The sequence below is a fragment of the Patagioenas fasciata genome, chromosome 2 (assembly GCF_037038585.1).
Source record: "Patagioenas fasciata isolate bPatFas1 chromosome 2, bPatFas1.hap1, whole genome shotgun sequence".
NCBI lineage: Eukaryota > Metazoa > Chordata > Aves > Columbiformes > Columbidae > Patagioenas > Patagioenas fasciata.
In genome coordinates, this window is record NC_092521.1 from 163,995,175 (window position 1) to 164,021,233 (window position 26,059).

Below are 26,059 nucleotides of genomic sequence, written 5' to 3' on the forward strand. Positions count from 1 at the left end.
CCAGAGCCCAGTGATGTGTTTGGCTGTGTGGTGTGTGCATGATACATGCACATCACTGGTGTGAATATGCACAGCTCTAAGTAACATTTACTCCTCCCTTCCTTTATTCCCAGTAGTGTTAACCGGTATGGCCTCTCCCTCCAACTCCAGCTTAGAGGGTGATGTTTTAGAACCCTGCCTTCCCCCCCTCTTCCCACTTCTATAAGCCATACCTACTCATGAAACGTCAACCCAGAACTCACGTCAGTGCCATACCCACTCATGAAACGTCAAGCCAGACTTGTGTCATCCTTCAGTAACTTTGCTGGAGGCTCAGATGTACTACCTGGGTTGAGAGCGAAGGACAAAAAGTTTGAGAGAAGACATGAAGTGAGCAGGTCAGTGTCTGGTGACCTGTCCTTATCACTAAGGTGAAAGCAGCCAGGAGACCTTTGCCAAATGATGCATTGAATTTCACACACTGAGGGAAATCCAGTCTTCCAGTTTCAAGGAATAAAGACACAAACCACTCCAGGAGTCTGTCCAGGAAGCAGCTCAGATGTGCAGCAGGAAGCAGCTCAGATGTGCAGCAGAAATCAGGTCAATCTGCTTTCCAAGTGACATCGGAAGCTCAGGCAAAGCCAGGCTGGTGTCATTTCTTATCCCCACATCCTGTGTGCTCTGCATGTCTGTGTGCATAGCCTGCTGTGTTTTTCATAAGGGTACTCTGTAAATCAAATCTGTCTTAGGATTGTCCCCAAGACGCTCTAGTTTAGATCTATTTATATGACTGACCAGGGTTTCTACATGGGGTAAATGAAAACTGACAGCTTGGGACACAGTTGTCAAGACCGAATCTACTTCATTACCAGCCATATTTCCAGGTCCAGAGGAGATGTGCTTTTCTGTACTATGGTCTACAGGGTGGGCTATATAACCATTAAGACTTTAATGAGAGCAGAAAACTTACTGTTTGTTTCACTATACGTAGGAAAATTAGCCTTTATGTGCAGAGCCACAACTTCACCTTGTGAAGGTTCCAGGGATACCTTATTGTGGCCTCTCAGTACTTAAAAGGGGCCTGTAAGAAAGATGAGAACAGACTTTTTAGCAGGGCCTGTTGTGACAGGGCAAGGGGTGATGGTTTTAAACTAAAGGAGGGAGATTCAGGCTGGACATGAGGAAGAATTGTTGCCCCTGAGGGTGGTGAGAGCCTGGCCCAGGTTGCCCAGAGAGGTGGTGGATGAACCATCCCTGGAGACATCCCAGGCCAGGCTGGACGGGGCTCTGAGCAACCTGAGCTGGTGAAGATGTCCCTGCTCATGGCAGGGGTGGCACTGGATGAGCTTTGGACGTCCCTTCCAACTCAACTATCCTGTGATTCTATGTTGCAGGCAAAAACTTTGCACTGCAGCACAATTGCCTTCAGGAGGCCTTGGGAAACACTCCGGGCTGGGATAAGATAAGATGTCCCCACACTATTCCCAAGGGTGGCAATCCACTAGCACCCTTGTTCTGGCCCCAAGAACAGGGGGGGAAAAGCTGGTGACAAAGTGCACGCCACAGCCCTGCAGTGTAACATAGTAAGTTACATTGTAGGTAAACGAACGTGCTGATATAGGTGCTCGTTTTATCATATCTGATTAGGGCTTTAGGGCTCACACAGTTTAAACATTAATGTTTGCCTATTTAAGCGATATACCCCAGCATAGCCTGGCCACAGAGGTTGTCACCATGACTGAGTTTGGAGATTTTATAAGTGCTCTGGGGGAGTTCGGCCTATATCAGAAATTGCTGGTACTGTTCCTCTCCCTCCCACTACTTCTTAATCCTTTCCAAATGATTGGCCAAGTGTTCATGGTTGTGGATGTGCCTCATCACTGCAACACCAGCTGGATCCGTGTCATCGGCCCCAACCTGACCGAGGAAGAGCAGCTGAACCTCACCCTGCCCCGGGACGCGGACGGGGCGTACGAGCAGTGCTCCATGTACTCACCGGTGGACTGGGACCTCGACGCCATCATGGCCTATGGGCTGAACGCCACAGAGAAGTGCAGCAGTGGCTGGGTGTACCCCTCAGCACAGCCGCCGTCCCTGCTGACCGAGGTCTGTAATCACCTTTGATGTGCCAGGGAGATGGAGGGGGAGGGATGGGTGGATCCTGTTCTGTAGATTGGTTAAGCCAACACCAGCTGTGGTGCCATCAGGCTGAGATTTACAACAGGAACTGGGGGATCTTGGCTCCATCATACAGATCACAGTGGTAATCCTTGGGAGGCTGTGTGCAAGAAGACCATGATGCCTGGCGGTGGCCACAGGCAGAGACGGTGAGGGTGTGAGTCCAGTACCTGCTCTGCCCACCATCCCTCCACTCTCCAGCCGCCAGGTCCTTGAACCCATGATGCATGTTGCCTGGAAGGACATTTTGCATCTCCCTGCCGCTGTTTCCCTTATTCTTCAGCCTTGCTCTCCTCACATCACCTTCCTTGTAAAAGACTTTCCAAGGACTTGTCATTGACATTTCTGGGACCTTCAGACACCTTCAAGGCTGCATCAAGGCATTCCATGGGCCATGCAGTTGAGCAAAGTCTCTGTCTGCCAATAACCCCAGATTCTGACCCTCTGCTGCTCTCTCACTTTCCCTCATTTCTCCCTCTCTCCCTCCCTCTTTCTTCACGCCCAGCTCCAGCACTTTCTCACAGGTACCGTCATCCGAGTTGGAAGCAGAGGAGTTCAGCCCCCAGCATTTGCAAAGGCTCCTTGGAGTCCCTGGAGCACTGTGCCCATTTCACAGAGAGTTTCTCCGGAGGCTCCTCAGCAGCTGGTGCATCCCCTCCCTTCCCATTCCTGCACCAGTCCTCCTTTGCCGCTCTCCTGCTCTCCTCCTCCTTCCATTTCATCCTGCCTTTGCAGTTGGAGAGGTACACTGCTGGGATTCATATCTCAAGGTCCCACTTCAAGCAGAACTTGCCAACCACAAGGCTCCTTCAGGGATGTCTGCGCTGGAAGGAAGTCCTGCAGGTCCCATGGCTTGAGAGATGTGCACCAGGATGAAGAGGCAGACTGAGCATCTCGTATGCCTGTCCCACCTCTGACTCATGTCCTGTGTGCTCACCATGGAGGCTCGTGTCCTTGGGAGTGGGAGCTCTGCTTCCAGGGCCTGGAGTGAGATCTTGGGCACCTGACTTCTGTGTCCACCCTGGACCAGAAGGGCTGCCCACCCTCCAAAAGCAGATGGGGTCTGTCAAGTGCCAAAGCAGCTGTGTTTCCTTCCTTCAGTTTGACTTGGTGTGTGACAGGAAGGACCTGAATGACATCTCCCAGTCTGTCTACATGGTGGGACTTCTCCTAGGAGCCTTGATCTTTGGGCCACTAAGTGACAGGTGAGGAGACACAGCCAGCCTCCCAGAGTTATTGCCTGACACCTAGGGACAGCCCCACTGAGAGTTCAGGATACTCCATGCACTGAGCACGAAATACCCCTCCGCAGAATTTTATCCCTTTACCTGAGCAAGGGCATCAGGGTCCACCTGAGTCATCTGTAGGTGTCTGAGAGTTAAAGAGAGAAGGAGGCAAATACAGCCTTATGTAGGGGTCCTGCAGGAATCACAGGTCCAGCCCCAAATGGTGTCTCAGCTACCCAAGGGTATCTCCAGGAATCTCAGAAACCTCCATATAGGTACAGAGTTGGACCCACCTTCAGCTGTGTTAAGCACATGTGACCTCCATCCGATGGCCATGCGGTGATCATGGTGACCCAAACCAAAGACCTCAGCTCCTTGGAGGACATGGCCACACAGGAGACATGGAAGGGAGAAGAGCTCAGCGTGTGAACCTGGTGCCACATAGGCAAGCCAGCAGTACAGCCCGTTTCAGTCTGATCCTCACTGCTCTCAAGAGAGGAGACATTGGGGCCCTTCAGGGGTTGGTTCCCTTAGTAGCATCTCCTTCTGCCTTTGCTAGCACCACAACTGGTCAAAAGTGAAGATGCTGCTTTTCCTGCCAGTTAATTCCCAGGGTATATAGAGGAGTTTTGTTGCTTTGGGTGCCAAATCACCTCTGGTGTTAATGGTTCCCAAATCCATGTGTATTCCACTAGGTTCTTCCTCATCTCCATGAGGTCTTTCCAGATACCAAATGTGTCTTTACTTTTCTTCCTCAGGATAGGTCGTCGGCCAGTCTTTTTGACCTCCATCTTCCTCCAGGGCTTGTTTGGTGTAGCAATTGCCTTTGTGCCCCATTTCTATGTGTACATGACCTTCAGATGTGTTGTGGGGGTTTCAGTGTCAGGAATTCTGATCACTGACTTGGCCTTGGGTGAGTAGAATGCCCTTGTCCTGAGGTAGAAAGATGTCCCCTCACAAGAAGCAACAACAAAAGGGACCTGACAGTCCCACGTGCTTTGAAAAGGATGATCCTGAATCTTTGCTCTTCCTTTCAGCTACAGAATGGGTCGGTGCCTCCTCCCGGCCAAAGGCAGTGCTTATTACTCACTGCTTTTTTGCCATCGGACAGATGATTTTGGCTGGATTGAGCTACGGTATTCGCAACTGGAGGCTGCTGGAGATTGCAGGATCTGCTCCAACATTTGCCCTTTTCTTCTACATCTGGTAAGCGGGAGCGGTGCAGAGATCCTTGCAGACAGGACAGCAGCGAGGGTGATGGGTGGCAGTGAGGAGGAAGAAGCTCAGGAGCAGGATGGGTCTTTCCCATTAGAGAGCAGATGCTGCAGGGGCTTCTACAGAGCCCACCACATCTCCCTGGAGCGCTGCACCTCTGAGAGCAACAGCTGCTTTGCTTCAGGCCTCCAAATGTGGCCTTTGGGACCTAAATGTAGGCCTGGAAAAACTGACCTGAGGAGGTATTTAGACTCCCTCCATCACATGGAAAGCACATTGGTTGCTGGACGTGGTCACGGGGAGCTGGGCTGTAGGGAAATCCAACTGGTCACAGCAGCATCTCCTGATTTCACCTCCCGGGCAGGGTGCTCCCAGAATCAGCTCGGTGGCTGGTGACACAAGGCAGAATAGAAGAAGCCAAGAAGCTCCTTAAGAAGGCAGCATCCATCAACAAGCGCACCATCCCACCAGGACTCCTTGAGCAGGTACCTGTCATGGCTTGGGGACCTGCCAGTGGTCTTCAGAGACCTTGCTCTGTGCTGGGGTTTGTAGCAGCCACTGGAGCTGAGGTCACCTGAAAAACAGCTTTCCATGCTGGCTGGGGATGATCTGGGGATGGACCATGGGTGAGTGACTCTGGTTTTGGCTGCATTGCACAGACACAAGGCTGGGGAGGAGGCCCAGCTCCCGCTGAGGCTCAGCCTGGAGCTTTCTGGAGTCCACCTTGAGACATGGAAAGGATCCAAGTGTTTCCCTTGTCCTTTTCTCTGTAGGAGTGTTGAGGATGAGCATGAGGTGTCTGTTTAGTCGGTGAATGCCCAAAGGACATGCCCACCCCAAAGGCCCTGCTGATCCTCCAAGCCTCTGCCTTGGACAAGCAGAGCACAGGTGGAGGATTCCTTTGTCTGGTTTAACTCTTTGTCTTTCTGTATTTTGAAGCTGAAACCCGAGACAAAGACCAAGTCTGGAAGTATTCTGGATCTCTTTCGGAAGAAGCATCTTCAGAAGATGACGTTAATCATGTCGTGTGCCTGGTAAGACATAGCGTGGTCCCCTCATTCTGAACTTCCAGGTATAGAAAAGAAGGCATTGAGGGTGGACAAGAACTGTAAATTCATGTGATTTTTGGGGTCATCTTTGTGTGTTCATCTGCCACCTTTCTGTGTCCCCATACTGGACAAGATCTGCTTTGTCTGGACAAGATCTGCTTTGTCTGGACATGGGGAGAAGTTGATTATTCAAGATGGTGTTTGGCTTTGTGAGAAAGAATTGAGTAATTCCAGCTTTTGGTAATCTGTGTTCCTTGGAGTGGTTTTGTGCCCCCATAGAAGTTCTGGGTGCAATCTAAATGTTTATGAGCATATGAGGATCCATAGTGCTTTATCTCATGTAAGTATACCCCACAGAACTGTCACAGGTGGTGGCTGGAAGCAAGTCAGAGATTGGTCTAACCACTGTAATTTTTGATGACAAACCCCTGGAAAATGCATCTGGTCACAGGTTCTGTTCCCCTCTACTTGAATTTCAGGTTTGCGGACAGCCTGGTCTACTATGGGCTGAGTCTTAACGTGACACATTTTGGTCTGGACATCTACCTGACGCAGCTTGCCTTTGGGGCAGTGGAGTTACCAGCTCGATTTGGCTGCATTTTCTTGTTGCAGTGGTTTGGGAGGAAGAAATGCCAGGTTGTTCTCCTGCTGCTGTCTGGCATCATGTGCCTCATCATCACTGTCATCCCTGAAGGTGAACAACCTCTTCCCAACACAAGAGCACAACAGGGTAGAGCCCCAGCCAGCCCTTTCATGGTTCAGACCCACCATCTCAGCCTGGCTGGCCGCAGACCACACTCGCTCCCAGGGGCTGAGCTGCCTCAAGTGCTGCTGCACTCCCAACATGCTGGATTCCTCTCTCTGTTAAGTTCTCCTCCTTTGGAGCTGTGTCAGGTCCTTCTACAGCTCCTGGTCCTTGGCAGGCTGTGCCCATTAGACACCACTATGTCTACCAGTTACATACCACCACCATCACCACCCCCCAACGTGCACAGCACCTCCAGCTACCATGCACCATGACCTCCTCTCACTAAGGTGCAGCAGAAGAGGTGTTTTAAAAGCCATCGTGTCTCCCTTCTTTAGATGTACAGGAAAAGCAAATGTCACCCCCTTTTCTATTCCTACCTACACATTGCAGTCCATACTCCCGCTGCTGTGCTAGTGCTGCAAATAAGGCTGGAGGACAAAGAGGAGCTGCATGATGCTTTCGAGCTCATGGATGTGATATTTACAGCCAAGCACTCTCCAAAGGTCAGCAGTGGCTCAGTCACTCCAGTTGCAGATTTAGGAAATGCTCAAGGCCTCAGGAAAAATCTGGGTTCTACCTACCAGTTTTCCAGAAGATACTGTCCAGGAAAGGGGGCTCTAAGGGTGATTTTCAATGGGCTAGGTGGTAGATTTGCTCAATAAGTCCGCTAGAAAGGGTTGTCTCAAAAAAAAATCCTACTGCAGAAATCTTTGGTTTAACTGAACCTTCTCCATGAAGGTCACAGCAGAAATCCCTCCTCCTCTCCTTAGACCAGCCCGTGGTGACCACCGTCTTGGCCATCATTGGCAAGTTTACAGCCACAGCGGCGTTCTCCACCTCCTACGTCTACACCGCAGAGCTCTTCCCCACGGTTGTCAGGTGAGGTCTCCATATGCCTCGGGGCTTCCCTCCTCCATGGCTGGTGGCAGTGGTGGGGGAAAAGCCCAGTTGCCCCCATGGCCACACTCAGTCCCATGGTGGCCCAGGGCATGCTGAGCCCTGCCTGTGCCTCCCACCGCCCCTCTCTCCCCAGGCAGACCGGCGTGGGGCTGTGCTCGATGTCAGCACGGGTGGCAGGGATCTTGGCCCCACTGATCCACCTCCTGGCCCAGTACCACGCGGCCATCCCCATGGCCATCTACGGGAGTGCCCCTGTGCTGGGGGGGCTGCTCTGCATCCTGCTGCCCGAGACCCGTGGTACCGACCTGGCGGATGACACAAGGGCTGCCACCCCCCAGCCGAGGTAGGTACCCGGAGCTCTGAATTTAAGGCAAAAAAGATCCAAAAATGAAAATGTAAGGTGAAGAGAAATATGTCAGAAAACAGAATGGAAATACTATCATCTCTTCCTCTTTCCCTCTTGTGTTCAGCAGCAGGACACTGGAAATTTTGTCAAAGAAAGACACTGCAGGGGATGGTATAGATCTAGAGAAGGACTTCTGCAGAACCTCAGAGAGCAAATGAGGAATGGACAGGCACATACTGAAGGTCTAGTCTCATTCAGTCTTTCTTAAAGCAGACCACTGAGGCACAGCAGGCTGGAAACCCGTCCTTCAGATGATCCACAAAACGTGTGGGCAGAGGGAGAGCAGATCTGTGTCCCTCTGCGGTGGCAAAAGACGCACTCGGAACTGTTCACGAAACCCAGTCTGTGATGCCCGGCTGCGCGTGTCCTCCCGACGTGTCCCCCAGTCCCTTTGCAAACTGGTACCCGTGGAACCACCCCTGTCGTGTTTTACAGCAATAAAGAATCGCCAGTAGAGTGGTAGTACCGGGCAAGCGGGCGCTGGGCTGTGTCCCTCCTGCACTCATCGCTTGGGCCATCAGCCTTCTCGCCGGCCCGAGCCTCGATGTTTGATCAGGATGTCACTGAAACCCCGTCACACACATGTATTTAGCTTTTATTTCTGTTATGTGGTGTTGAATCTGAGTTTCTACGTGAATAATATAGATTATACTCTGAGTTTGATAAGAGACACTTGTAATGCAATATGTGAAAAATAAAGGGTGTTGATTATTTTTTTTTTCCTACTGTTTCACAGTTGGCCTTTGTAACTGCTATTGGCTCTGGAGTGTTTTCTACACAGAAATTGTAAGCCTGTAATTTAACACACAGATGGAAACGCGTTTGGTTTCCATCAGCCACAAACAATGCAGAAACGGAGTGTTAAAGAGGAATGACCGAGTTCAGTCACAACTGGGTTTTTTTTCCAAGACTTCCGATGATCAATCTATATTTATTTTCCCTGTGAGAAGCTGTGGAAGCTTCCTGAATTGTGCCGTGCATGCTGCAGTTCAACAGCATGGTCAGCCTTTAGCAGTGACCTTGATTGGTTGCTGCCAGCTCATATAAAAGACAGGGGGTCCTCCTCTCCTGCTCTGCTTGTTTGCAAATACAGAATGTATTTGACACCCTTTCATGAAGCCATCTCCTCAAACCACAGCACTCCTCTTGGTCAAAGAAGAAGGTCGGTCACTCTGCTTTGCAGCATCTGTTTGTTTCCAATTGCTCTGTGCTGTAGTAAATAGTGTTTTGCAGGCTGGAGTGTCTCAAGTCCAAGCCAGCCATGCCTGGAGGTGGCGCTCATTCTGTGCTTCGGCTTTGGTGCACAAGTTCACCTCAAATTGCAAAATGTCACATGGGAACTGGCCACGGCTGGAGGTGCGGCAGGGCCTTTGCAGGATCTGTGCTTTGGCACTGACTCATTGCACAGAGTCATGATGGCAGTGTTAATGATGCTTCTGAATACCATCCCTGAAGGTGTTTAAAAGACACATAGTAGATGTTCTTAGGGACATGTTTTAGTGCCAGTGTTAGGTTAACAGTTCAACTCAATGATCTTGAGGGTCTCTTCCAACTGAAGTGATTCTATGATTTAGTGATTCTCCTCATCTCCTCAGTCATTCCTCACTGGATCCCTTTCTGCAGGTTTTGCTCTGGTCATGGGCCTGGGGCCTCCCCAACATGGGGTCAGAAGGAAGAAGAGAACAATATCCTCTGGCCAGAGGTCAAGGTCTGGGATCCTGACACCTCTGTCCCACAGCCAGGGTTGCAGACTAGTTTGTTGGTGTCACTGATTGCAGTGATTGCCCCAGTGGTCCCTGTGGGGCTCCCCTGGCAACGGGAGATGCTTTGCCCCACGTGTCCTCACCTCACTTTGGGCCACAGAGCCAGGTCAGGCTCTGCTGCCCCTCCATGCCTTCGATACCTCTGGCCGTCTAACCCTTTTCCTTGGCAGTAGGGAGGTCCGAATGCGTGAACCTGGGTCTCCTCCAAGGGGATAACAGAGGCTGAGAGGTTCTGACCTGAACACAAACTGGTGTAATGAGGGTATAAGCACAGCAGCAGGACCTTGCTCCTGTGTCTGATATAGGAGGGCCTGAAGAAGGCTTGGACATTATTCAATATGTCTTAGCAAGCCCTTCACAGTGTCCCTGGCATTTGCTCACCACTGCCACCTTCAGCACGTTCCCACAACTGGCCTTCAAGTCATGGCTCAGTAAGCCGCTCTGCCAAGGTCTTGAATCTGCTCTTCCCAGCTAAACCTTGCACCTCGTTTTATCCTCACCATCTCTTCAGCCTTGTGGCTGCCTCCCCTTGGCTATGGGGTCATTCTCTTTCCTCTAGTTGTCCCTTCAAGTCACCTGAGGCACTTTTTATTGTTTGCTCACGGTGTTATCACAATAAGAACCCAGAACATCCCATTGTACACATGCAAAGGCATGTTTGCATTCTCACATGCTGTTCCACCACACTTAGTTTGACTCTGTACTGTGAGCTTTATTTATGACAGTGTAAGACCATATGTAGACCAGGTAGCAGAGACATTAAGGCAGCAAAACCATCAGACATCCTCCTTTTTCTGCTGAGCTGGGCAAAACATCATGAATCACACAATCATACAGAATCGCAGAATGGTTTGGGATAGAAAGGACCTCTGGAGACCATTCAGTCCAACCCACCTGCTAAAGCAGGGTCACGACAGCAGATCACATAGGAAGGTGTCCAGGTGGGTTTGCATGTTTAGAGAAGAGTAGATGAAATGGATCTTTAGCCTACGAGAGGCATGAATGAGATGGAAGCAGAAGCACATCAGATGTGCTTGGATACCTTTATTTATAAAATGAGCTCGAACCAAGAGTCTCAGAGCAGGATTCCCAAAAAGAGCTGTGATTCACACAATAACTGTGCATTTTATACCAAGTTCTTCCCTCAGCCTTAAGCCTCAACACCTTATTTTCCACAGAAGCCCGAATGAGGCAGCCACCAGCTTTTGTAAAGGAAGGAGTGACCCTGGGCAAAGGACTGAGTCCTCTACACTCAGGGCCACTGAACAGGAGCACCACAGCAAATCCTTTAAAAAGCAATGCCAGAGATAAGATGTCACCACAGGGAGCCCCTCCTGGTGGGGCATTGTCCCATGTCACTGATTTTATCCAAAACTCTGCCTTCCTCACGCTGCACATCCACGGGATACTTTGATTCATGGTAAACATGTAGGTATGACAAGAGGGAGAAGAAAAAAGTCTGTTTTAAAAGCTTCTTGACACAATCAGAAAACAGCCTTCGAGCTGTATACACACGAAGCTGGAACACCAGCATTGTGTAACTTTTGGGTTTCATCTGTACCAAGCCAGTGGCAAAAGAAACTCATCTTGAGGGACAGGAGATAGAAGGAGAGGAAGCACAGGAAAAACACATGTTTTTTCTACATAATATAAGATAAAAGTAATGCTAAACCACTTAAAGACAGAAATGGATACAGCAAGAAGTAATAGACTAGAACAGAGCAGAATAGACACACTAGTTCCCATAAGGATTTGTGCTTTCTTCTAAGAGACCGACTGCCACAATATCTCTCAGGTTCCTGGAAGGAATTAATGTGGTCCTACACCTCAGCCTGACAGCACAATTTTCCATGCACAAAGCACCATGATGTGCTTTCATCCAAGGCCACAAACACTAAAGCAAAAACTCCTGCTGCCTGTTAGACATCTTTGCTCACTGTGTCTAGCTGTATCTTCCATCACATTTTTTTTTTCTCAGTCGAGTGTCTCAAATTTATGAAAAAAAAATAAAGGAAAAATTTAAAAGAGTGTTTTTAAGAGAGGGTGAGCAGACCATGCTAGACAGTCAAGAGAAATCACTCCTTCTTGCAAGTGTGAGATTGCGTTCAGTGCTGCATCTGCTCTGGTATTAATGAGCTCAGCCCTCCTTCGCAAGTCGATTCGATGCTCTAGCAGGTGTCTCACTCGCACAAAGTTTACAGTCTCACATTCCTGGAGACGGGACAGAAAAGAGGAGGAGAAAATGTTGCATCCATCCTGCCTTCTGCTTTCTTTCTTTGTTTCCTTAAACAAAAAGCACCAGACTTTTTTCCATCAAGAGTGCTCTTCAACACCAGAGACAGCATGCAGTGCCTGAGGACAAGCTATAGAGGGAGATACAGGATGGCAAAAAAGGAAAAGGAAAGGCAAGAATTGGCAATCACCACCTGAGAGGTGGTGGTGTCCTGCAAATGGAGACCCTGCCTGTCCTCAGTGTCAGCACAGCACTTGGTTGCCTTTAGCTACAGCCGCTTGCAGGTCCAGTTAGAAGTAAGTTGTCTTTGTGTACTCATTGTCTTGGCCACCGTCTTTTCCTTTCATGTGTCCATTTTCTGAACTGCTGTTGGCACTTTTGTGGACCTAATGGGAGGGAAAAGAGTCAAAAAGAAAAGAAAGACCCATTATGAGCTGATGGCAGCCTTCTCTGAGACACAGCCTTCAGCAACCTGGCTTCCTATTCACCACTCTCTCTCTGGGCCCTCATGGACACTCTTCTCCCAACAGAAGTATCAGGGTGCAATTCAACCCCGTTCCATGGGTAACTGGGTGCTGGGAGCCATATGAGACCAAAAGCCAAGAAGACACAGCTATGAGGCACCGGCCCTTCTCTGGGGAGGGCAGGGGGGGCAAAGCGAAGCACCAGCCACTCCTGGAGTCCTTCCATTCCATGGACAGAAATGAAGCAATGACCACCATGGGTCTGAGATACCCCTTTGGGCAGTGTTATGGGGCCTCCTCCCCGCCCCCGCTGTGGGGTAGCCCTCCCTCCCTTTCGTTGCTGTAAGCCCTTGAAGATGCTCCCAGTCCAAGCGATGCCAATGGTGTCCTGTAGCACCGGCACCCCGTGGCCCTGCCCAAGAGGGTCTGGTGGTGCCCATGGCCAGGAGGGAGCACAGGCACCACCAGGTACCTACCTCAGCTTTGGGGTGGCTGTCCCCTGTGTCATCCGCCAGCTCCATGCCGCGGGTCTCAGGCAGCAGGACGCAGAGCAGCCCCCCCAGCACAGGGGCACTCCCGTAGATGGCCATGGGGATGGCTGGGTGGTACTGGGCCAGGAGGCGGATCAGTGGGGCCACGATCGCCGCCACCCGTGATGACATCGAGCACAGGCCCACGCCGGTCTGCCTGGGGGAGCAAGGGGCAGTGGGAGGCACAGGCAGGGCTCAGCATGCCCTGGGCCACCATGGGACTGAGTGTGGCCATGGGGGCAACTGGGCTTTTGCCCCGCCACTGCCACCAGCCGTGGAGGAGAGAAGCATCAAAGTTTGGGGAGACCTCACCTGGCGACTGTGGGAAAGAGCTCTGCGGTGTAGACGTAGGAGGTGGAGAAGGAGGCTGAGGCTGTAAACTTGCCAATGGTGGCCAAGACGGTGGTTGCCATGGGCTGGTCTGAGGGCAGGAGGAGAGAACACCACAGTGAGACAAGGGTCCAGCACCACTCAGGGATGGTGGTTGGAAAAGCATAATGACAATCATGCTGTCCACAGGGAGCCATCACCTCTGAACAGTGCCTGAACATGGACTGAGGAGCAGTTCTGGCCCTGGGGCCACACTCAATACGCTTTGGTTCAATCATCTCACCATCCCACAAATTCATTTTCCCAGAGGACAACTCTGCTAACGGGTGGCCCCACCAGAGGCAGCTCTACCCTCTCCTATTGCAACTGGCAAGCAAATATTTGCTGATATGAATGGGCCTTGGGGAGTTGACCAAGTCCCTTGTGATCACAGCACTAGGGCCAGCTCAAGCCCTGAGAGATGTGAAATGGCTTGGCTGGGAGGACAGGACCTGCACCACCAAGGGAAGAGTTGGGTCTCTGTGTCTCCCTGTCCCAGGGATTGTCCTCTCATGTTGGGGAGAGATCGTTCACCTTCAGGGATGCCAGTGATGATCAGACACACCAGGCCACTCAGCAGCAGGAGAACAGCCTGGCTTTTCTTCCTCCCAAACCACTGCAGCAAGAAGATACAACCAAGACGGGCTGGGATTTCCACCGCTCCAAAGGCAAGCTGTGTCAGGTAGATGTCCAGACCAAAATTTGTCACATTCAGACTCAGCCCATAGTAGACCAGGCTGTTCACAAACCTGAAAGCCAGGCAGGGTGGCACTGAGCATGTCTATTGGTCAGGAGCAAATACAGTACTGATCTCATATGATAACATTTTGACCAAAATGCCTGATTTCCAAGGTCACATAGAACCAGACCAATACCACAGGACTGCAAAAACTGAATGGCTCTAACTTTTTCCACAAACCACATAGCATCTTGAATAGTCAGACACAGAAATATCTATCAATAACACTCAAAAGCCATGAGGTGAATTTACAGTTATGATTAACCATCAATGTCTTCTTCTCTTCACCTACAAGTTCAGAATGAGGGGACCACGCTATGTCTTACCAGGCACACGACATGATTAAAGTCACCTTCTGAAGATGCTTCTTCCGAAAGAGATCCAGAATACTTCCAGACTTGGTCTGTGCCTCGGGTTTCAGCTTCAAAATGCAGAAAGACAGAGTTAAACCAGACAAAGGAATCCTCCACCTGTGCTCTGCTTGTCCAAGGCAGAGGCTTGGAGGATCAGCAGGGCCTTTGGGGTGGGCATGTCCTTTGGGCATTCACCGACTAAACAGACACCTCATGCTCATCCTCAACACTCCTACAGAGAAAAGGACAAGGGAAACACTTGGATCCTTTCCATGTCTCAAGGTGGACTCCAGAAAGCTCCAGGCTGAGCCTCAGCGGGAGCTGGGCCTCCTCCCCGGCCTTGTGTCTGTGCAATGCAGCCAAAACCAGAGTCACTCACCCATGGTCCATCCCCAGATCATCCCCAGCCAGCATGGAAAGCTGTTTTTCAGGTGACCTCAGCTCCAGTGGCTGCTACAAACCCCAGCACAGAGCAAGGTCTCTGAAGACCACTGGCAGGTCCCCAAGCCATGACAGGTACCTGCTCAAGGAGTCCTGGTGGGATGGTGCGCTTGTTGATGGATGCTGCCTTCTTAAGGAGCTTCTTGGCTTCTTCTATTCTGCCTTGTGTCACCAGCCACCGAGCTGATTCTGGGAGCACCCTGCCCGGGAGGTGAAATCAGGAGATGCTGCTGTGACCAGTTGGATTTCCCTACAGCCCAGCTCCCCGTGACCACGTCCAGCAACCAATGTGCTTTCCATGTGGTGGAGGGAGTCTAAATACCTCCTCAGGTCAGTTTTTCCAGGTCTACATTTAGGTCCCAAAGGCCACATTTGGAGGCCTGAAGCAAAGCAGCTGCTGCTCTCAGAGGTGCAGCGCTCCAGGGAGATGTGGTGGGCTCTGTAGAAGCCCCTGCAGCATCTGCTCTCTAATGGGAAAGACCCATCCTGCTCCTGAGCTTCTTCCTCCTCACTGCCACCCATCACCCTCGCTGCTGTCCTGTCTGCAAGGATCTCTGCACCGCTCCCGCTTACCAGATGTAGAAGAAAAGGGCAAATATAGGAGCAGATCCTGCAATCTCCAGCAGCCTCCAGTTGCGAATACCATAGCTCAATCCAGCCAAAATCATCTGTCCGATGGCGAAACAGCAGTGAGACACAAGCACTGCCTTTGGCCGGGAGGAGACACCGATCCATTCTGTAGCTGAAAAGAAGAGCGAAGGTTCAGAGTCATCCATGCAAGTGATTTCTATGGATGCTAACAGAGAGTTTGCCCTGGAGAGCAGCTCTCCTGGATGTGAGAAGAGGGGACTGACAGTCATCTTTCTGGCATTGGTCACACACACAAGTCGTCACTGTTTCAGGAGACGTATCACCACCCTTTATCATCAGGGTGTTGTGGTCCTCTGCAAGAGCACATGAAGCTCAGGTATGTCATCTCTTTGCTCTCAGCATCCACAGAGCCCCTCACTGGGACAGAGCTTGTGCCCAAATCAATCATGTCCCAGAGCCCCCGGGCTCTCTCCCCACACTGACCTGCTGAGCCAGGTCACTGTCCCCTTGCCCTCCTCTGAGCACTGACATGGGAGAGATGCTTTCCGTGGCTCTCACTCAGGGTTGGGGAGATGCCAACATGCCAAAGGACAGTATGGAGCAAGACCTGCCCTCATTGCAGTGTTTTTCAAGTCATACAGAATGATTTATTTCTTTACAGACCTTTCCTACTGCGTCTTGGGAGACCACATCTGTTTGCATCAGGGCATGAGCATCCTACTCACCTAAGGCCAGTATCGTCATGGTGATCCCTGACACCGAAGCCCCCACGACACATCTGAAGGCCATGTACACATAGAAATGGGGCACAAAGGCAATTGCTACACCAAACAAGCCCTGAAGGAAGATGGAGATCAGAATGACTGGCCGGCGGCCGATCCTGAGGAAGAAGAGGGAAGACACAGTTGGTATCTGGAGTGATCTCATGGAGATGTTGAAGACCCCAGCGGGTGACACAGTGACTGTATCACCCTCTCTTGAGGGTGAAGAGGCTCACGCTAGACTCCTGGTTGACATGTGAAGCACCTTGCGTGCATGCTGTGCCCTTCTCCCTTCCACCCCCCTGTGCAGCCATGTCCTCATGGGACCTGAGAATTTTGCTCAAGGTCCCTGGTACTGACGAGCAGTGACAAAACGCAGATGGTGCGGTGCCCAGGCTGGGAGCAGCCTGCTGCTCCACTCATTGCTGGCTTTGCACAGAACCTGGTTGGGTGGTTGTGTCTCCTCACCTGTCACTTAGTGGCCCGAAGATCATGGATCCTAGGAACATCCCCATCATGTAGATGGACTGGGAGATGTCATTCAGGTCCTTCCTATCACACACCAGGTCAAACTGGAGAAAGGAAACAGAGATGGTTTTGTTCTCGACAGGATACCAATGCTTTCTGATTCCACCTCCAAGGATGCGCATATCCATGGTGTGAACATACCACGCAAGTCAATGGTGGGACAAGCTCTCCCAAGCCCTGGAACCTGTCGGACTCCCCTCCAGGCCAGGTACCCCCAGAGAACCCTCCTGGTTAGGAAGTTTTGCTTAAAGTGAGACTTGGGACAGAAGTCCCAGCACTTTGCTTCTCCTACACTGCCTTCCTTCCCGAAGGAAAAAGGATGAGTATGATGCTGATTCCTGGACTGAGCAGTTTCTAGTAAAGAGATGTTCTGCAGCTGCCAGCATCCAGAGTGCATCTATAGAAAGAGTCACATAGGGAAGAACATGTGAGGAGAACAGCTGGGGCTGTTCGGCCTAGAGAAGAGAAGACTGAGAGGGTACATTTTTTATGCTGATCAATATCTCAAGAGTGGGTGTCAAGATGGGACCAGACTCTGTTCAGTGATGCTCAACGACAGGATGAGGGGCAATGGGCACAGACTGAAACAAAGGAGGTTCCATCTGAATATGAGGAGAAACTTCTTTCCTTTGAGGTGCCAGAGCCTGGCCCAGGCTGCCCAGAGAAGTTGTGGAGTCTCCTTCTCTGGAGACATTCAAACCCACCTGGACACCTTCCTGTGTGATCTGCTCTGGTGACCCTGCTTTAGCAGGTGGGTTGGACTGGATGATCTCCAGAGGTCCCTTCCAACCCCAACTATTCTGTGATTCTATGAAAAGGTCCCATCGGGAGTGATTAATGTCTCCACCAGCTCTGCCTGTGGCCCCACTGATGTCTATATCACAGCCTGCTTGCCTGCAACCTCTCAAGGACCTCACCCGAGGCTGAGTGGTGGAGCCAAGGTCCCCAGGATACACCTGATGTGAATATCAACCCAGCCCAGCTGCACCACGGTCAGTACCAGCTTCAACTGAACTGCAGGTCAAGGCAGCCCTTTGGGTGTCCTTTCCCCTCCACCTCCCGGCACATCAAAGGTGATTACAGACCTCGGTCAGCAGGGACGGCGGCTGTGCTGAGGGGTACACCCAGCCATTGCTGCACTTCTCTGTGGCGTTCAGCCCATAGGCCATGATGGCGTTGAGGTCCCAGTCCACCGGTGAGTACATGGAGCACTGCTCGTACGCCCCGTCCGCGTCCCGCGGCAGGGTGAGGTTCAGCTGCTCTTCCTCGGTCAGGTTGGGGCCGATGACACGGATCCAGCTGGTGTTGCAGTGATGAGGCACGTTTGGAACCATAAAAAGTTGGCAGAACTGGTGGAAAGCCACGCTGAAGCAGGGGAGCAGGGTGAGCAGCACCAGCCATTTCTGAAATGGCCCAAACTCACCAACCGTTTTCAAAATTTCCCCGATGCCTGACATTGGCAGCTGCGTCTGGAACAGGACAGTGCTGGGACAGGCTTTCCAAAGAACTGGAATTAATGTTTAAACCTGAGATAAGCTCCGCAGTCATAGACAGCCGCCAGAAATATGTAGTCAGGATAGACAACGCCTGATGTTTTACCTGTCCTAAGTACACCATGTAATACATTAATCATCTGTGTGCCACCCACACAGCGCCCGGCTGGAACAGAAGGATCCCTGTGTCAGGCAACCTGGATCCCAGCCCGTGCCAGGGCCAGGTGGCCCTGCCGTGGGAAAAGACGTTTCCAAAGCAACTGCAGGAGCTGTGTTTGCTGAACCCCTGAGACCGTCTCCAGCAGTGCCACGTGGGAAAGCAAAGTTCAGAGGGGCCAAGACAGCCCAGCATGATGCAGAGCTGGGAGAAGTCCCAAGGAATAAAAGAAGTGATGCTGATGTATGGGCAGAGCTGGAGGCAATAGTGGCCAGTTGGCTGCGGTCCCAGGTGATGTGAGACTCCATCTCCTGCATCTTTTGCAGCTTTCCTGTGCAAGCACAAGCAAGTGACACATGGGATGTCCACCCTTGCCACCAGTTCTGGGCCACCCCACATGCTGGTGGGGGTTCTGTGCAGGGAAGAGTTGGGGAAGGCCAATAGGGATGGGAGAAATCTGACACGGGGCAATGCTGCTTGAGGCAAGTTTGGCAAAACTCAGCTCAAATGCCTTCCTGCCTTAAAACAATAATGGAGGACATCAAACCAACTCTGTTCAGCCCATCCCTGATGTAAGAACAGCATGTGCTCGGGGCCCCTTTGGGATGTCCATGAGGGAAAGACTCCAGAGGTGTCCAAAAGCAACTTGAAGGCTTCTCCTGCCCACAGGTTGCTGGGAAGCGCATGATGGAAACCAGACCATGGCTGCTCTGTTTGGCTTGACCAGGGCACCCACACAGGGCAAGCCTGGGGGTACACCAGCTCCCCAGGCAGCCAGAGAAGAGATGCTGGCTCAGCAGCCACAAGCAGGGAGCACCAACGATAACAGATAAACAGACAAACACTGAAACAGGTGGAGGTGGTGAGCAACACAAATTGGATCTCTTCAAGTCAACTAGGAAACTCGGATGGAGGATGAAATCAGGGTTCTTCTGTTCACCTTGATCTCTGCTTCATCATAGAATCATTTTGGTTGGAAGAGACACTCGAGATCACTGTGTCCAACCATAACCTAACTCTGGCACTAAGCCATGTCCCCAAGAACCTCATCTATGGGGCTTTTAAACCCCTCCAGGGATGGTGACTCCACCACTGCCCTGGGCAGCCTGTTCCAATGCCTGACAACCCTTTCCAGGAAGAAATTTTTCCTAATTTTTTCCTAATATCCAATCTGAACCTCCCCTGGTGCAACTTGAGGCCGTTTCCTCTCATCCTACCACTTGTTCCTTGGGAGCAGAGACCAACCCCCTCCATGCTCCAAGCTCCTTTCAGGCAGTTCAGAGATCAGAAGGTCTCCCCTCAGCTCCTGTTCTCCAGCTGAACCCCCCAGGTCCCTCAGCCGCTCCCATCGCACTTGTGCTCCAAAGCCCTGCAGAAGATGGGACAGACCAAACCTCACTAAAAGCTGAGTCAAAGACGTTCAGAAGCTCAGGGGAGCCCTTCCCAGGCCTGATCCTGCCATCTCCGCTGGCTGTCTCCTGGCTCCATGCTAGAAAGCAGCTCCATCTGCTCTTTGTCATGATTAAATGGGGAAGCCCAGGAGAGCCAGTCAGACACCAGTCATGGGTCTCATGGATCTGGAGAAGCAGGAGCCAGAAGACTGGAACAAAGCATTGCCAGAACTTTTGCGAGAGAAAATGTGATCTGTTCTGCTCCGACCAGCACTGAAGAGCCTGAGCTGGGCATCACATTTAAAGGAGGTTGAAGGACACCAAGGCGCTGGACCAAGGACCAAAGGAAGGAGTGGGAAGCCCACTGTTGGAGGTTTCCAACAGGTGAGGAGGCAGCAAAGGTTGGAGCTGAATCGCTTCTCTGGGCTGAGATGATCTCCTCAGCATCTGAGCAGGGCATGTGTCCATAACACACCTTTCCATGGCTTTTGGTAAACGTCAGGAGGAATCAATCTGCTATCATTTGGGGAGACACTAAGCACCAAAGACATCGAGCACCAAAGCCAAAGCACTGGATCATCACACCTCCAGGCGTGCCCGGTCCCCACTGAGCACCCCAGCCTTCAAAACACGATTTTCCACAGCAGAAAGCAACCAGAAACACAAGGATGTCACAAACCTGAGTGGCCACCATGGTCTGAGGGGTACACCCAGCCACTGCTGCACTTCTCCATGGCATGCAAGCTGTACACCACGATGGAGATGAGGTCCTGGTCCACCAGTGAGTACATGGAGCACCACTCTGTATCCCGGGGCAGGGTGACGTTCAGCTGCTCTTCCTCGGTCACGTTGAGGCCGATGACACGGATCCAGCTGGTGTCACAGCGATAGCATGTGTGGAACCACAAAAAGTCGGCAAAACTGGTGAAAAGCCACACTGAGGCAGGGAAACGAGGTGAGCAGCACCAGCCAAAATCCCCAAATGCTTTCAGAATGTCCCCACTATGTGAAATGGGCAGCTGTACCTGCAGAGACAGGCTTTCCTGGGCCCGGAACAGTTGCTTAAGCCCAAGATTAAGCCCTGCAGCTGTCGGCAGCCACAAGAAGTGTGCAAATTTGAAGAAAAAGCAACACTCTGGGTTGGGATTTGTACTCACACCACGTTCCCATTAAGCAAATGAGAAAGCATGAGACATCTCATGGTGAGCACCCATAAAGGGGAACATCCAAGGATGAAGGTAACTGGTGGACTAGTCAGTCACAGGAGGACTTCAAGGCACTGGGACCTTTAACAGTGTCCGTAAAGAGACTTCCTGCAGGGGCAGGGATGGGAGAGAAAGCTGGGATATAAATCTTTGAGGCTTTTTTAAGGAGGGTTTGGCTAAATACTGGAGAGACTCTAAAGCAGTTGGCTTAGATGCAGGGGATGAGATGCAGCAACCCAGAACATCCCTCACCATCCCACATCTAAAAACTGCAAGTTACATACAACCCAGATGAAGTTTTCTGGATGTGAGAGTAAAGAGGAACAGTTTAAGAGAAATAAAGAGCCAGAAAATGGCAAACTAAGCCCAAGAGCCCTGGAGTGAATGGAAAAAAGAACTCAAAAAGTGCTATCATCCAAGACCACCACATTTTATTTTGTTTTGGTGGGGGTTGGCTTTTTTTTAGGTAAGAACATGCATATTTTTAAGCAAACACAGATGGGTGCATCCCAGCCAAAAGGTCTAGGGAACACGCTTAGAACTGGACCATCCATACCTGCTCCCCAAAAACACAAATCTTGTCCTTGGCAAGTCCTTGAAGCTTTAGAGAAACTTCTCCATTCCCACAAACTGAGCAGGAGCCCTTCTGCTTCTCTGAATGGAGACACCATGACACTGAGGTCACTCTTAAAAGATGCCCATGATCGAGGAAAGTTCTCCAGATGCCCACTTGAATTGAGCAGACACCAAACCGCCAGCACTTGCCATGACAAACCTGCTGCCACCACCACAGCAATGGCTCAGGGTCAGGCCACAGCAGTGCTTTCAGTCTCCTGGCAAGAGGTTCACTGGCAATCTGCCAACAGCCTCATCGCCGGCACACTGGGACAAGACCTTCCACTTCTGGTACCTCCTCGCTCTCACAGCCCAAAGCACGACCGCTGGGACACCAGTCTGCTGCAGCGGGAAAGCGGTGCTAACAGAGCAGAGTCATGGAATAGTTTGGGTTGAAGGGACCTCCAAAGCTCATCCAGTGCCACCCCTGCCATGAGCAGGGACATCTTCACCAGCTCAGGTTGCTCAGAGCCCCATCCAGCCTGGCCTGGGATGTCTCCAGGGATGGGGCATCCACCACCTCTCTGGACAGTCTTCCACCACCCTCAGTGTCAAAAATTTGCTCTTCATGTCCAGCCTGAATCTCCCTTCCTTCAGTTTAAAACCATCACCCCTTGTCCTATCACAACAGGCCCTGCTAAAAAGTCTGTCCCCATCTTTCTTACAGGCCCCTTTTAAGCACTGAAAGGCCACAATGAGGTCTCCCCAGAGCTTCTCTTCTCCAGCTGAACACCCCAACTCTCTCAGCCTGTCCTCCCAGCAGAGCTGTTCCAGCCTCGGATCATTTCTGTGGCTCCTCTGGCCCCTCTCCAGCAGCTCCATGTGTGTCCTGTGCTGAGGAACCAGAGCTGGACCAGCACTGCAAGGGGGTCTCAGCAGAGCTCAGAACAGCCCAGCCAGAGCTTGGACCCATCAGGGCCCCAAGATGGGGACAAGTCTGGGCTGTACCTCCCACCGCCAGTATGTTTTCTTGAAATCCTGGCTCCACTATAGAGACCTCAGTGGCACCTCTGGATCAGACCTGCCCTTAATCTTCAAATTCAGAAACAACAAGTAGGAGGTGGAAAAGGAGGAGTGCAGCTCATGCTCCAATTGCTTCTCAAGGTATAAATCATCCCACTTTAATACCAGCCTCTGTCACGCTGAGGTGTTCCTGGACAGGGGAAGCTGCACAGCTTGAAGAACACCTATCAACCGGAGTCAAGCTATCAGGGGCTCTCAGAATACAACTCTAAGTGTCATCCTGGCTTCACTTCTGCACACAGGTCCTGCAGAGCATCCCCACCTCCTGGCGTTGTCAGCCTCCCAACTGCCTCAAACAGAAATGCCCCAGGGGCTACAGACACCGCCCAGACAAAGCCCTTCCCCAAGATCCTAGAGTAATTTTGGTGGGAAAAGACCTTTAAGATCATTAAGTCCAACCATTAACTTAACACTTCCAAGTCCACCTCTAATTCATGTCCCCAAGAACTTCATCTACATGTCTTTTGAACACCTCCAGGGATGGTGAATCCACCACTGCCCTGGGCAGCCTGTTCCAGTGCCCAACAATCCTTTCCATAAAGAATTTTTTCCTAATATCCAATCTAAACCTCCCCTGGTGCAACTTGAAGCCACTTCCTCTTGTCCTATCACTTGCTACCTGGGAGAAGAGATCAACACCTTCCATGCTCCAAGTTCCTTTCAGGCAGCTGCAAAGAGCAATGATGTGCACCATGCAACCCAGTGACATGGAAACCACACACCAAACCCACACCAATGGACAATTTGTTCTTTATTGATTAAAAATTAGAGACATGCAGTAAAATACAAAGTCCAAAAAAGGAAAAAAAGCCTGAATATTTTACATCTTTCATTATAATCTACAATACACCAAAGTTGTGAAGAGGATCCATTTTCATTAACAGAGCACTGTCCTTAAAAGTAGGAACTAACTTAAAATTACCACCTGCTTCCAGGTTCAGATCAGAAATTTGCACAAAAACCAAATTCTTAATGACATTGGAAAACAATTATGAATAGCATTGGCACTTACTGGAACATCAGAAAAGACGGTTGTCTAGCACTGTAATAACTCAAGTAAATATTTTGGATCCCTACCCAAAACATGTGGAGATCTATAGGGTAAAAAAACATCAGTTTCTTCCTTACTTTATTTTCTCCATTAAAGAACTAAGGAGCCTTGGGTTAGTGTGAGCTCAAGCTCTCTAAGGCCTGGCTTGGAGAAGGTGGGGAATAAATAGATGCAGAATTGTTCCATTTGAGCAGTTTGAGTCCTACCTTTTCTCAGCACCAGCACACAAATGAACAAAGAGGTCCCCACGGCACGAGGCAGAAGGGGAAAATAATACTGTACCAAGACCACCTTGTCTCCGTATCCTAAAGGTTTCCAACGCATCCATGTGGAGCAGAGGGGGACGTGCCAATCGAGGTCCAGCCTGCTGTTCCAAGTCAAGAGATGGATGGGGGAAGCCATGGGGAGCGCTTTGTGTTGGGCAATAGGAGAAAGTGCCACATGGTGCCACATGGACACACTTGGCCAAACCCAACCAGCATCACCTCCCTGGTATCGAGCACTAGCTCCCAGGGCTCTTGAGAGCACCTGCTCAGCACCCTGGGGTGCTCTGACCCCCAAAACCCTCCATTCTCTTCTCCTTCACACTCACCAGCCACAGGGCTGCAAATAGCCCATGGGGATATACCAAATATCCACCCAGGGGCTAAAAGCAACAAGGGTGGTATAAAAAGAACATGCACAATTCAGGAAGTTTCCACAGCTGCTCGTAGAGAACAATGTATAAATACAGATTGTTCACCTGAAGACTTGGAAATTTTTAAAAGTCCTAACTGAACCCAGTCATTCCGCTTTAACACTCTGTTTCTGCATTGTTTGTGGCTGATGGAAACCAAACGCGTTTCCATCTGTGTGTTAAATTACAGGCTTACAATTGCTGTGTAGAAAACACTCCAGAGCCAATAGCAGTTACAAAGGCCAACTGTGAAACAGTAGGAAAAAAATAATCAACACCATTATTCACATATTGCATTACAAGTGTCTCTTATCAAACTCAGAGTATAATTTATATTATTCACGTAGAAACTCAGATTCAACACCACATAACAGAAATAAAAGCTAAATACATGTGTGTGACGGGGTTTCAGTGACATCCTGATCAAACGTCGAGGCTCGGGCCGGCGAGAAGGCTGACGGCCCAAGCGATGAGTGCAGGAGGGACACAGCCCGGCACCCGCTTGCCCGGTTCTACCACTCTACTGGCGATTCTTTATTGCTGTAAAACACGACAGGGGTGGTTCCACGGGTACCAGTTTGCAAAGGGACTGGGGGACACGTCGGGAGGACACGCGCAGCCGGGCATCACAGACTGGGTTTCGTGAACAGTTCCGAGTGCGTCTTTTGCCAACGCAGAGGGACACAGATCTGCTCTCCCTCTGCCCACAAGTGTTCTGTGGATCATCTGAAGGACGGGTTTCCAGCCTGCGATGCCTCATTGCTCTGCTTGCACGAACAGGCTACATCTAAGATGCAGAATGAAAGGCGTTTTGAGGAAGGACTGCTTAACGTGAATTAAAAGGTTCAGCCCTCATGCCACGCCTGGCACTCATGTGGAGAGAACCAAAAGAGTAAAATAACAATAATAATAATAATAATAATGATAAAAAAATAAGGCAGTTTACAAAGGGAAGCTGACTTCTAACACCTCAAAGTCAAGGAACTTCTCAAAACCACAAGCACAAGGGAAGGCGGCTCTCCCTCCCGCGGGTTAAGACTTGGCTTGCTCAGGTTCAAACCAGCAGTTTTAAAACACACAGCCGAAGAGAAGTGGATTTCTCAGCACTCCAGGTGACCCAAACAACATGTACATTGGTGTTTCAGATGGAAGGAGAAGCAGGTAAAGAACAGAAGAAGATCTGTTCAGTATTAAAAGTTGTGCAAAAATAGCAAGTGAACAAAACAAATGAAACCACATGTAAGCAAACATTTAGGCATGATCATCAGAGCAGTGGAACCCCCTGCTTCGTACTCAGTAGTATTTCTCTTTAAAGTAAGGCAATAATAAAACGAACATGCAGGCAATGACGTGTTGGAGCTGCATGTTTGAGATGACAGATACAAAAAACATGAGAGTTGTTTACAAAAGGTGTAAACACCATCGGTAATTTCAGGAAGGTACATGTTCCTGTTAAGGAAAATGTTAAAGCTTCTAGGAAGGGGCTGTAGTTCAATTCTTTGGCAGTAGTGGTTTGTATTTTTTTAGGCTAACAGAAGCATTACGAATATGCACATGTGGGTTCTCGGTTGGGAAACATCTCCTGGGACCATTGTTTAGCTGATGCTGAGCTGTGCAAATCCTATAAGTTTGCCATCATCGGGAATATCGGAGCCTTCGACACCAGATGCCTGAAACACAAGGAACAGAGATCCAAATAGCGACATGCACGCTCTGCCCTCTGATATACCCTGTGTGTTATCACAAGGTGGATCAGATACGGCCTGCAGAGGGAACAGTCATAGGACAGCTTTGCACTATGGGCATCACCCACAGCTAAAACTGCCTCTTTTTGAAGCTAGGAAGGGCTAGGACTGAAGTTTCACCAATGCCTGCTCTGACCAGGGCTACGTGCACTAAGTGGGGCAAAACAAGTGAAAAGTCCTTACAGAAAGAGTGAAAAATAACAACACAGCTTCACTACCAACAAACTGGT

At 50.5% G+C, this 26,059-nt stretch overlaps 3 protein-coding genes across 7 annotated transcripts in view; 1 reads left to right on the top strand and 2 right to left on the bottom strand.

Moving 5' to 3' along the window:
- Window positions 1–551: 551 nt before the first annotated feature.
- LOC136098006 (solute carrier family 22 member 13-like) lies at window positions 552–8,422 on the top strand. 4 transcript variants are annotated; one of them, XM_071805358.1, is made up of 10 exons: window positions 552–2,085; window positions 3,259–3,362; window positions 4,142–4,296; window positions 4,421–4,589; window positions 4,963–5,083; window positions 5,538–5,632; window positions 6,127–6,341; window positions 7,166–7,274; window positions 7,429–7,638; window positions 7,915–8,422. In XM_071805358.1, the coding sequence occupies exons 1-10, from the start codon at window positions 1,657–1,659 to the stop codon at window positions 8,048–8,050; spliced, it is 1,743 nt and encodes a 580-aa protein (XP_071661459.1). In that variant the 5' UTR covers window positions 552–1,656; the 3' UTR covers window positions 8,051–8,422. The 4 variants fall into 4 exon arrangements, with proteins under 4 accessions (XP_071661459.1, XP_065687076.1, XP_065687077.1 ...); XM_065831004.2 differs by having other exon boundaries at window positions 7,766–8,037; XM_065831005.2 differs by having other exon boundaries at window positions 7,769–8,037.
- Window positions 8,423–10,155: 1,733 nt separating this feature from the next.
- Window positions 10,156–18,241, bottom strand: LOC136098156 (solute carrier family 22 member 13-like). The gene is made up of 10 exons (XM_065831313.2): window positions 17,559–18,241; window positions 16,414–16,517; window positions 15,910–16,064; window positions 15,167–15,335; window positions 14,673–14,793; window positions 14,126–14,220; window positions 13,595–13,809; window positions 13,004–13,112; window positions 12,638–12,848; window positions 10,156–12,083 (listed from the first exon to the last, which is right to left on the bottom strand). The coding sequence occupies exons 1-10, from the start codon at window positions 17,928–17,930 to the stop codon at window positions 11,988–11,990; spliced, it is 1,647 nt and encodes a 548-aa protein (XP_065687385.1). The 5' UTR covers window positions 17,931–18,241; the 3' UTR covers window positions 10,156–11,987.
- A 4,850-nt stretch (window positions 18,242–23,091) lies between these two features.
- Window positions 23,092–26,059, bottom strand: part of OXSR1 (oxidative stress responsive kinase 1) — a 101,835-nt gene continuing 98,867 nt past the window's right edge. For both annotated transcript variants that reach the window (XM_065830651.2, XM_071805359.1), the window contains exon 18: window positions 23,092–25,754. In XM_065830651.2, the coding sequence (XP_065686723.1) occupies window positions 25,680–25,754 (75 nt within the window). In that variant the 3' untranslated portion in view covers window positions 23,092–25,679. The remainder of the gene's footprint in view (window positions 25,755–26,059) is intronic.

Coding starts and splice junctions, on each gene's coding strand:
- LOC136098006 (XM_071805358.1), top strand. CDS start 1,657: ATGTTTGCCTATTTAAGCGATATACCCCAGCATAGCCTGGCCACAGAG. Junction 7,275..7,428: donor CTCTTCCCCACGGTTGTCAG/GTGAGGTCTCCA, acceptor CTCTCTCCCCAG/GCAGACCGGCGTGGGGCTGT. Junction 7,639..7,914: donor GCTGCCACCCCCCAGCCGAG/GTAGGTACCCGG, acceptor TTCTTAAAGCAG/ACCACTGAGGCACAGCAGGC.
- LOC136098156 (XM_065831313.2), bottom strand. CDS start 17,930: ATGTCAGGCATCGGGGAAATTTTGAAAACGGTTGGTGAGTTTGGGCCA. Junction 16,518..17,558: donor CGCCGTCCCTGCTGACCGAG/GTCTGTAATCAC, acceptor TCCTTTCTCCAG/TTTGACCTGGTGTGTGATAG. Junction 13,113..13,594: donor CATCACTGGCATCCCTGAAG/GTGAACGATCTC, acceptor TCCTGCCCTCAG/ACCAGCCCATGGCAACCACC.